This window comes from Vulpes lagopus, chromosome 7 (genome assembly GCF_018345385.1).
Source record: "Vulpes lagopus strain Blue_001 chromosome 7, ASM1834538v1, whole genome shotgun sequence".
NCBI classification, from domain to species: domain Eukaryota; kingdom Metazoa; phylum Chordata; class Mammalia; order Carnivora; family Canidae; genus Vulpes; species Vulpes lagopus.
In genome coordinates this window covers 26,213,085-26,224,853 of record NC_054830.1, presented here as the reverse complement: position 1 = coordinate 26,224,853, position 11,769 = coordinate 26,213,085, and the positions used below count along the sequence as shown (strand labels likewise).

Below are 11,769 nucleotides of genomic sequence, written 5' to 3'. Positions count from 1 at the left end.
CAAGCAACGATTGTGGTATTTCATTCCTCATTAAATTGTTCAAATCCCCACCCGAACTTCCCCTGCCAAGGCCAGAGAGCTCTGTGGGGAAGAGACGCTCACAGCCCCCCTAAGCCAGGGCTCTAAGTGGCTCTTCAGCCAGGCAAGACTTTGGACTCATTTCCTCCTTTGGATTAATTTCCTCCTTCCTGGGAAGATTGTTTAACAGGGCAGGGAGAGTTTATGGCAAGCTCCTCTGCACAAGGGCAGAGCCAGGGCAGAACCAGGAGGAGCTAGCCTGTCCCTGCCCATGAGGTGCCCATGAGCCACTCGGTCCCTGCCTCTGGGCCTGCTGCATCTACAGAGCCCACCTGGGAGGCCCCAGCCCCTCAGAGAACCAGCAGGCTGGCCCCTCACAACAGCTGGTCCAGGGGGCTGGCTGGCTGGGTCAGGGACCCCAAGGCACCAGCTGGAACATTTCATCTTCTCCATCAAAGCAGGGAAGCCGGAGACTTGAGCCCTCAGGTATGTTTCTACCAGCATGGAAAGAGCTATCCATCTGGGTCCACGTTATTGAGAGAAAGGAAAATAGATGTGGGGTGGGTAGAAGATTAAGGAGCAAAGGTGCAGGGCATGCAAGCCAGGGATTTGATCACCCACACTGCAGGCTTTTTTTCTACACCACAGGGGCCCCTCAGCTTTCGTTCATTCATTCATCTCTTCATTCAAAAAACACATTTGAAAAATCACCCATGAGCCACACCAATATTTAAGGAATAAACAGGGACGCCTGGGTGGCTCAGCGGTTTAGTGCTTGCCTTTAGCTCAGGTCGTGATCCAGAGGTCCTGGGATCAAGTCCCACATGAGGCTCCCCTTGAGGAGCCTGCTTTTCCTTCTGCCTATATCTCTGCCTCTCTGTGTCTCTCATGAATAAATAAATAAAATCTTAAAAAAAAAAAAAAAAGAATAAACGAGAGAGGCCCCAAATCTCCTTTTTCTCTGAAAATAATGATCTGAAAAGTTACAACAAAGGCACGTGGTCTTGAGAGATCTTCTAGCTGTGTGATTTTGGGCCAGTCCCTACTCTTCACTAAACCTCAGTTTTCTGATCTATAAAATGGGAGTGCAAGTCTGGCTATCCCCCATCCATCCTTGCAGTTCCCTGTCTAGGCATCTAAAATAGTAATCACAAAAACACATAAAACAGCATCTGTCATGTGCCAGGCTCTGGGCTAAGTGCTCTCTATATAATAACACATTTAATCTTCGTATCACGTCTATGCGATAGGCATCATATCACTCCCATTTTTTGGATGGGGCGCTAAGGCATGGAGAGATTAAATAGCTTGCCTGAGCAATGTGACTGCAAAATGTATGCTCCCAGCATTAGGCAGCACTGCCTCTCTCGTGCGGTTGATCCAAAGTCTGTGGCTGGAAGAGAGCTGGTGCGAGAGAACCCTTCCAGATGATTCATTCAGAGAGCATTAACTGAGCACTTCCTGCATGTCAATTAAATAAGAATACAATGATTAAGACAGGATTAAAAAAAAAAAAACAGGTATGGGGGTGCCTGGGTGGCTCAGTCAGTTAAGTATCTAACTCTTGGTTTCGGCTCAGGTCATGATCTCAGGGGTATGAGACTGAGCCCTGTGTCAGGCTTTGCCCTCAGCATGGAGCCTGCTTCTCCCTAGCTCTTTGCCCCTCCCTCCACCATGCTTGGTCTCTCTTTATCTCTGTCATAAATAAAATCTAAAAAAAAAAAAAAAAAAAAAAGTATGGCTCTAGCCATCAAGTGAAAAACAATTTGCACAAATAGTCATTTCAAGAACACTTCGGACACGTACCATAAAGGAGGTAGGCATCAGGACAGACTTCTCGATTAAACTTGCTGAGGAATGCTAGGGAGGGGGGGGTAAGCTTTTGGCACACTGCAGAATCTAAGAGAAATGGGAGAAGGGGCAGGGAAGAGGGGGGAATAGTCCCACAGGGAGAGGGCCGGAGCTGGCAAGGGGAGCTGAGGACAGCAAGGTGCTCACGCCTACCCAGGCCCAGCAGGCTGCGGGGTAGAGTCTGGCTCTCCCCAGGGTTTGCTCCAGTCTGTCTGTCTGCTCTTGGGCACCTCCCGGCTCCCCCTTCCGGCTGGCCACTGCCTACCTGAAGCCAGGACCAGTAGACGGGCTGATCTGGGAGGAGGGGCAGCTGCCACTGGGGTTCCATCTTCTGGCCATCATCTACACCCCTCCCTCTGAGCTCACCTCCACCTTTACACGGTCCGAAGCTGCATTCCAATAGGAATTTGGAAGCCTGCCGAGCAGAGGTTATTTCCTGGGGTGAGGGTGCTCAGGCTGGGCAATTCCTCCTTGGATGAGACAAGCGTGTCTAATATTGCTGGGCAGACCGGGCGCAGCTGCTGGTGGGCAGCGGCCAGCCTGTGTGGGGGTGGCAGGTCCCCGCTAGCTTGGCCCCCCAGCACACAGCATAGGCCTCCTGGAGAGGGCAGACACTTCTGATGGTCAGTACCCATCGCTTGCTCTGGGAGGCCCTGGGAAACAGAGGTGGGAATGCCAGGGTCTGCTCCCCAAGGCCTAGAGGTCGTGGAGAGGGCACCACCTTTGGAGTTTGAATCCTAGCTCTGCCTTTTTCTTGCTGTGTTACCTTGGGCAACTTACTCACCTGTCTGTGGATGTAACTATGGTTGAAAATGGGAAAATCCTTGTGTATCAGGGGTTCCTCTTCTGGGTGCAAGTAACAAAAAAAAAATTCAAACCAGCTGACAAATAAAGGACCTATATTGGCTCACTTACTGGAAAGGTCCAGTGATCCTCTGACAGACAGAGCTGGATCTAGGGGCTCGATGATATCTCAGGACTCCGACTCCATCTCTGGGATCCTTTCCTCTACGTTGCTTTATTCTGGCAAAGTCTCCCCACACAGTGGCAGATACCCATCAAGTTTTAAGTCATTTCTAGTCAGCAACCTCAGCAGAAAGGCAGATCTTCCTCCCTGCCAAGTCCATCAAGACCCCTGGGAGGGCTGTGATCTTCTCAGCATGGGTTGCCTGCCCATCTCTGTGACCAAGAAATCGAGTTAGGCCTGGGCCCCATGGCCACGCTTGGAACCAGGATTGGGGCCATCCCTAGCCAACTGCACAGCAGGGAACACAGGAAGGGAGTTTGATTCCCAAAGGAAAATCTGGGTGAGCACCAGATAAAGCGGGAATGGGTGCTGGAAAGATGACCCAAGCAGCAGGTGTCCACCACAGTCCGGCTCCAACCATCCCTAATCACAGTTACAATATTGCATCAGCTACTCCACTTGTGTGGCCTTGGGCAAACCACTTAATCCCTCTAAGCCCCTCACCAGTAACATGAAGTCAATGAAAGAATCTGCCTCACAATACTCTTGGGAAGATTAAGTGAAAGGACACGGGGCTCAAATCTGGCCAACTAACAGTGTTAGTACTTATTAGACTCATAACTATGATTATTATTAAGATTATTTCTCTTTCAGAGATGTGTAGATCCCACATGGCTCTGGGGAAGATTTATCTCCTAAAGCCTTCCCAAAACCCCATTGACGTCATTGTGAAGGCCGCCATCTTGTTAATCACAGAGGCCAAGACCCAGCTCTCTCTGATGGAAAGGAATAGAATTGCCCACTGGGTCTGAGGTGAATTTCGTCATGCTTGACCTGCTGAAGTGATTCAGAGAGGCCAACAGCAGGCCATGGCTCAGGGGATGAACCCAGACGCTCCAGGCAGTCCCCTCCTGATACAGTAGTCCTCACTGGTGACACACAGCCAGACTCAGCAAAGAGAAATTCTGATGGCACTAACTGGCCTCTCAGGCTAATGCACCCAAAGATGCCTACGGGAGGAGAAGGAGGCTGCATGTTTGGCCAGATACCTCCTCCTTCCTCCTGTTGCTCCATCAGGGCCTGGAGGAACCCATTCCAGATCCATAGCATACTTTTCTCTCATTCTGGAGGTAGGGAGGAGGGCACAGGGGCAACCCCAAGCAGAGCACAAAGGGGCCTAGTTGCTTAACAACTGTCCTTATAGAGCATTTCCTCCATAACAGGTACTGTGAGTGGGGTGTATTCTCAAATTTAATTTTTACTAAATTAGGGATTGTGATAACCACATAAGGAAACCAAAGCTGAAAGGGCTGTGTCCACAGAATCCAGATGGGGCTTCAAACCCCCCACTCAACCACCATATTATGTAAACTTGAAATCCCCAGGCCAGATGAGGCCTCTGCAAACCCGAAGGTGCAAATATGGCTAGAGCTGCCATTTACTGGTTGCTTCCTGAGAGCCAGGCACTGAGCAAGGCAACTTCAGATAATAATCTAGTCAGGTAAATGTGGAGGAAAGTCCAGGGCCGGGTTGCTGGGCCCTGCTAAACAAGCAGGGCGTTGGTGAATCTGCCCCTGAGGAGCACACTGGCTGATGGGTGGAAACGGAGGACAGAATGATAGGAACTCTCTCTTATCCTACGGAAGCCTTCCTTCTCCACTACCAACGGTTGAGCCAAACCCAGGCAGGCTGAAGCTCAGGAAAGGGAGCACCCAACCTCATGCCCACTTTGGACTAAGAGGGGCAACACCCAAATCAGGTTGGACAAACTAAGGCCCATGGCCAAATTCAGCAGCACCCGTTTTTATAAATAAGTTTTATTAGAATGCAGCCACATTCATTCATTTACATACTCCTACTTCTGCTCCTTTCCCACTATGATGGCAGAGCTGAGTAGCTGTGACTGAGAACATACAGCCCAGAAAACCCAAAATATTTCTTCTGGTCCTTTTCAGAAAACTGCCCAGCCCTAGTCTAGAGGAGTTGGACACCGTGGTTAAGAGTGCAGTCTCCTGGGCTCCTCTCTGGTATCCTTTTCTTCCTCTGCCTTTCACCAGCTATGACCTCTCACTCTGTGCCTTAGTTTCCCCAAACTCTTCATTAAGCTGCTGATGATTAAATTAATTAAAATAAGGAAGCTTCAAGGCAGCAGCTGGTACATGTGTTTTGTTTTTTTGTTTTTTTTGTTTTTTTTGTTTTTTTTGTCTTGTTCTGGGAAACATCCCAGGCACTTGAAGAGTAAAAAGCCTCAGAATCCTGTGCCTCTCACAACTTCTTGAATCTCCTGTTGGGTGGCTCTGCATGGCCCAGTAATTCTACAATTGGCCAGGGCTGGAGAAAGCCATACAAACCAATAAATAAAATCAAAACAGGGCAAAATGGGAATCACGGGCTTTTTTTCCTTCTAAAATAAATGTCACTGAAACAAATTGTTCGGGCCACCAGCCTTATTGTTTACAGATTCATTTGCAGTTTCTGTCCCTCTGTACTGGTGACATGATCAGTTAATTGCCCCTAAATACCAGGGGTTGACCAGAAGGACCGTTTAGAGAATGAAAGGCAGCCCCTGGTTCTTCTGATTCTGGGCCTGGGCCTTGTGGTCAGGATGCAGGATGGCCTTGAGGGTCGACTGGAAGCTCAAGGCAGGTGACAACTGGGTCTGGGCAGGGTCACACATGTCCCCTGGTCCCACTCAGTACCTGACTCCCATGTGCGTGTGCGCATGCACATGCATGCACATAAGCGGGGTCACATGCCAGCGCACGTGTGCATCCGTCAGTATGTCTGTCACTGTCTCCTAGTGTTTCTGCTGCTTTTCCGTTCTGTTGTGTCCCTCTGCCTTAGTGTCCCTGGTGCACAGAGTGTCCCCACACCCTGTGGCCCCTCTGCAGCTTCTGCCTCCTGCGCCGGACATCCCACCTGCACGGGGTGGGGGGGCCAGAAAGAAGCCCATGGAAGAGTAAATGCCCCCCTCCTCCCCCATGCCGCCTGTGGAGATGTCTTTAAGTCCGCAGGACTTCCAGGGCTGACGAGGAAAATGGCCTGAGCTTGCATTTAGCCAGAAGAGGCTAGAGTCTGAGCCTGTCCTCTTTGGAGGGAGTTCACTTTGGAGAAGACCGTGGGGTGCAGGGGGGTGAGGGAAGACACCCCTCGGATAGAAGGAGCATCCATGGTGTGTCTGGGGCCTTTTCTCCCTTAGTTTCTTTCCCAAAAAGGAAGAAACCTGTATGGTTTCTGCACACCTACTATGTACTATGTGGTGCTAGCGTCCGGGCCGTGCATGAAGAAGGCTCTCAGGCCCCCACATTAGGCTAAGCATGAGGCATGACAAGGTGCCTTAATGGAAGGATTCCGTAATGGAGGAGCCAAAGGCCGGGGAAGGCTTCTTGGAGGAGGTACCACCGTCTCCACACTGAGCTGAAGTTTTATCACTGGCCCTGCTTAATTCTCCCTGTGGCTCCCCCATCACCTCACAACAAAGCCCACAGTCATTATGTTAACCCAGTCCTTACGACCCTAATGAACAGTCCCCTTCCCCCCTTCACTTTGGTCTCTACCTTCAGAGTTTCCCATTCTGCCTCTCCTCTGAGCCTCTGCACATGCTCTTTCCTCTGCCATGTTTCCTCTGGTCCCAAAAAAGCTAATGCTATGAAGAGGCCCCAGCTCCAAGTCCACCCAGCCCCTTGCCCCACACAGAGAAGGCCCCACTCTAAGGATGACAGATCTCATGGGCCAGCCCCAAGAGACTGGTGGGAGAGAGTCTGAGCCCTCTTCTGTTCTTGGCCAGGAGAAGCACTGTGCTGACTTCCTGAGGTCGGCCATGGATGGGGGTCACAGAGTGGCTGCACATCCCTGCCCCAAAGCTCAATGCTCGAATGAAGGAAAATGTGAGCCCTCAGTGGCCTGGGGATAGGACCCTTCCTTGGTGAAGGATTATCCTTTTGTTCCTAGTTTTTCAAGAGTCCAGCCTTACTTCTAGGCACACAGAACTCGCTTGGACCTAGGCCCTTCCCTGTTGGAATCTGGTGAGCGTGGGTCAGCCTCAGGCCCACCAGCTGCCACGGTTGTCATGCGTCTTCTGTCTGCAGCTGAGGTGTGACTCTCGGCTCTGCTACCACAGCTGTGAGACTCACCCCCTCCAGGCTTCAGCTTCCTCCTGGAAGAAGAAGAGACAGTAATATCCAACTCACGGGGTTGCCATGGGGATTTGGCAAGATATACATGTAAAATTCTCAGCCTAATTCCAGCCGCATGGTAAGCACTCAATAAATGGTAGCTAGTTTTCTTATTTTATTGATAATTTATTATTTTTATTATGAGCTAAAGCTCTAGGACTTGGGCAGTAATTTGAGGTATGGTTCTGGGCAGAGAATAGGAAACCTGATTGCCAGCAGGTGCCTGGAAAACTGAAGGGCTAAAGCTAATAGGAGTGCAGCCATAAAGCTACAGTTGTTGTTCATTGCAACCTGATTTCTCCAAGCTCCATTTCAGGCTTCAAGTTTATGCCTCCTTAGAAACGACCTGATACACAGAGAACAAAGTTGAACCTGTGGCTAATGCCCATATCGGAAAATGCAGAGCATGCTCATGGAGCTCTTTCCATTTTACCTGTGGCTTAGGGCTAATTCAGAACTGAGTGTTGGCTGAGCCTGGTTCCTTAAGATGAGCTAGGAAACACCTTCTGAGTTCTATCTTTTCAACAACAAAGGGCTACTTGAGTAAGGACCTGAGGCCAAGGAAGAGTTGCCCACATGGATGAGTCAGGGAAGGGCAGTCCACATAGGGAACAGCATGTGTGAAGCTGGTGAGGGAGAGAGCCTCATTCAGGGCAACTCTGAGCATCTAGGGCAGAAAGTGAAGTGGGGACCGCAGATGATGAGGTTGGCAAGGTCAATCCTGGCGAGGGTTTAAATCATGCAAGGCCTTGTAAGCCACGTGAAATACTTTGGCCTTTATCCCCTAGGGCTTTAGGGACCAGAGACCAGACTTTAGCAGGAGAAATACCTGTTCCACCAAGAAGCTTTCCTATACCTTCCTCGCCTGGACAGGGAGTAATCCTCTCTCCAGCTGTCTTGGTTCTGGGACAAGTCATAGTTGAGTCCAAAGGCATGGGAGTATAGAGGACTCCAGGAAACAGGAAGAAACCAACGTCCCAGCTCCTATAGGACCATTAAGAAAAGTCACGAACAAGCAGGCTGTGATGGCATTTTGGTTCTGTAAGAAGAGCAAACATCCGGATAGGAATCGTGCCAAGGAGTGTGCTAACAGGAAGCAGCAGGATGAGTGGGGCATGCCAACAGGGAGGAGAGGTGGGGTGCATATTATCAGGCCAGCAAAGCCCTCGTAGACAGGCTGCCTCCCTCCTGACACCTCTTTCACGACAGGTAGGTGGCATCACCCTCATTTACGTAAGAGGAAGCCAGGGCCCAGAGAGGTGTGCCCCAAAACACACAGGTACTGAGTGACTAACCCAGGTCTGTCTGACGGACCCAAAGTCCATCCTCTTTCCTGATATCACAGGCTTTTTCCTCCCTGATTCTCTCAAGACCAAGGCCCCAAGCACAGCCCCAGGTTCAGCCCTGTATTTGCATCTTCTGGCAGGACTTGCCCACAGCAGGGGGTGATGTGTTAGAGTAGCTGAGAAAGGGGCTCCAGCAACCCCAGACTCACAGATGCCCAGCTTAGAGCCATCAGGGACAAAATAGCTTCTCTCTCCTCAGTTTCCAAAATCTGTCCCAGGAAAATCTCCAACTGGCCTTGATTGGGTCATTCTGAACCAACCGCAAGGAAATCACTGTGCTCTGACAGGCCAACTCCTCTTGACAAGACTGGGTGCCATGATGGGTGTCCCCTCATCCAGGACCACAGGAGGACATTTAACCATGATTTGAAGGGCCAGGAAAGGCCTCCCAGAGGAAGTGACTTCTATACTAAGACCTGAAGTATAAGTAGGAGTGTTCCAGGCAGAAAGAGGGACAGAAGACAGAGAGGGACTAGCAGCAGAAAGGCTCAGGGATGTTCCAGAGCATGCCTTGTCATAGCCCTACCCCCTGCCTCACGCACAGCCTGCCTTCCCTGAGTGTTCAGAGAATCCTTCAGAAATGAAACCCGCAAGTGGCTGTGTGGCCTTAGACAAGTCACTTGCCCTCTCTGAACTTCCGCTTCCCTCTCTACACAGTGGTTTCATTATCTTAACCCCTCAGGACTAAGCAAGAACCCAGTTCATTCAGTCCCCAAATATTCATCGAGCACCCCCTCTGTGCTCAGCACTGTACAGGGCCTGCAGGAGACAAGGCCTGCCACGGGAAAGAAAAGCATGTCTGGGACTTATGCACCCGGCCAGACCCACAGCCAGAAATCCAAAGGGTGGTCCAAAAAGACAGGCAGGACAAAGGCAGAGGCTCAAGACAGTGAGGGTGGACAATGGGCTCCGCCTTCCCCCTGCCCACCCCTCCACTCCATCCCCTCCTTCCCACCCTCCACCCTCCTGCCCCTCCAGCCTTGTGACCACATACTGCCCTGGGGCCACCATACGTGTACCTGGGTGGGTGGAGCCAGCGTGCAAGGCAGTGGGACCTTTCTTCCTGTGCCTTTGGCCCACAGCTCCATAACCTGAATAACAGGTTGCGACAGACATTCTCGAAGGAACAAATAAGAAAGAAACTTTTGGGTTTGGGTGGCTCTGGAGGGAATTCCTGCCCCGCCCTGTGTACCAGGCGCCTTTCTCCCTCCCTCCCCACCCCTAGCAGACCAGTCCTGGAGCCCAAGGACCCTGGAGCTGGAGCCTCCAGAGCACCCAGGCTGCCAGGTTGAGCCAGCTGGGGACTCAGGAGCCTGGAGGGCCCTGCAGGTGCTGAGCGGACAGTCGGGGACTCAGCCAGGAGGGACATCAGGCTGGAAGAGGCCTCACGGCCCATGCCCCTCCCCAGCCCCCTGTCCTGAAGCCGGAAAGAATCCCTGCTTGGCATGGGCAGGACAGCGAGAAGCTAGCCCCCTGCCCAGGTACGTGCCCCCGCCTCTATCTCTGTCCTGCTCTCTCGTCTCTCTGAATGGCACGGTCGTCTCCCTCTGGGTCTCCGTGGATGCCTGTCCTGAGGATTTGCTCTTTACCTCTGCCCCTTTATCTGTTTTCGTCCTCTGTCCCTGTCCCGTTTTTCTCTTTGTGTCCCTCTCTGGATCTCTGCCGACCCCTCTCCCCTTTGTCCTTTGTCTCTCCGAGTTCTGTCTCTGGCAGGCTCTCTGTGAAGAGAGCATGTGTCCCTTCATCTGTGCCTCGTCAGCTACCTGACCCTGTTCCCATCCTTCCATCTGGTCTGGCCCCCCAGCTCGGGTCCAGGTCCGGTCCTCCACACGTGGGGATCCACGGTTCCTCCTTCCAACATCATGCAGGGGCCTGGGCTCCCGGACTGTAGGTCAGATCCCATGAACATTCAAAAGCATAATATACTCTTGTATCTGAAAAAGGGCAGGGGGGGGGGTGGATGAATGATAATTTGAATTTCAGGAAGTTAAGTTCTACAAAATCTCTGCAGGGAAGGGGAGGGGTACAGGTGTCAGGCACCAGCTCACCTTTCTCACCTGGAAGGACCTAAAGAATCAGGCCAGAGTGGGTGGGAACATTTTCATACTTATCAAAAGGAAATGTAAATTTATACTTGCTATTGTTTAGATATCAAGGGCTGATCCAGCCCCAACTGCTTCTAAGGCAGCCATTAAGCCTCCTGTCTCTTATCTGGGTCCTTGGCGGTTGGACTGTGGAGACCATGTCTGTTGAAATGGATTCTTAGGATAAAGAAGATTCTGAGGTGGGGTGGGGGGCAGGAAGAGTAGTGGGAGCAAGTCCCTGCAGTCAGAGCCCTTCCAGCTGGCTGCAGGGGTTCAGAGACTTGGAACAATTACCACCAGCCCTGCCCTCCCCTCCCCTAGGTTTCTAGAGACCTACTGGGGGGTGAAGTTGTCAAATCGCTGGTAACTGCCCAGTACCTGGGGGTGGCATAGGGGACAGGTGGGGCCGAGGGTAACCCTACCCCTGCCCAGGGTTCAAGAAGGGAGGAAACTCCAATTTCAACTCTCCTCTAAGACAAAAGGCACTGGCAGTGGCAGCCTGTGGGGATTGGACAGTGGAGACCGGCATCCAAATTCTGACTTTGATCCTTACAAGCTGAATAGCCCTGGACTTAACCGTGGTGAGACTTGGCTTACCTACCCCTAAAATGGGGGAGTGTGACGATGAAAGGAGATAATTGCATATCTAGCACCTGGTACAAACTAATCTGTAATGTGAGCTTTCTCATTAGTCTTCATGTTGGCACTTCAGCAGAAATCACTTGAGCTTCTGTTTCCTGGTGGTTTTACTAGAGCTACCTAGCTCAATGTCTCTCAGCTGGCTGGAGGGATGGAAAGATGAAGGGTAGAAGGATGGAAGGATGGAAGAATGGATGGATGGATGGTAGGATGGATGGAGATGGATGGATGGATGAGCCAATAGATCAATTCCAGGGACAGTGGCTGGAAAACTACATCTTCCTCTACCTGCCAACCTCTGCATTCAAAAAAGACATGTTGAAGTGAATATAAAATTCTAGAGACAAAAGTGAGGGAGAGGTGGAGGCAGAGAGTGAACAGCTGGCAGATGGTGAGGAACCGAACTGACAGGTCTGTGATCTCCCCAGTGAGAGGACCCATCCCTAATCGTCAGTCTCACTCATTTGTAGACCCCAGGTGCCAAGTTTCCAATTTGATTTCTTTCTCTCCACAGGCTAACACTGACCCCAAGCTGCTCCTCACCTGGACAAGATGAGAGTGTCAGGTAGGACCAGATTCTGAGGATTCAAGGTCTCAAAGATGAGGTCTGATGTTGGTTTAGGAATCATTTTTCTATCTGCAATGCAGCCAGTCCCAGGACTCAGAGGTTGTTCGGCTCTATGTGCTCT

General features: G+C 51.2%; 1 protein-coding gene across 3 annotated transcripts in view; it reads left to right on the top strand.

Annotated features, from left to right (window-relative positions):
- Positions 1 to 208: 208 nt before the first annotated feature.
- Positions 209 to 11,769, top strand: part of FAM3D (FAM3 metabolism regulating signaling molecule D) — a 36,998-nt gene continuing 25,437 nt past the window's right edge. For 2 of the 3 annotated variants that reach the window (XM_041762242.1, XM_041762240.1), the window contains exons 1-2: positions 209 to 504; positions 11,595 to 11,645. In XM_041762242.1, coding sequence (XP_041618176.1) covers positions 11,633 to 11,645 — 13 coding nt within the window. In that variant the 5' untranslated portion in view covers positions 209 to 504; positions 11,595 to 11,632. Of the gene's footprint in view, positions 505 to 9,432; positions 9,839 to 11,594; positions 11,646 to 11,769 lie in introns of those variants that run through there. The other variant, XM_041762241.1, reaches the window with a different exon arrangement.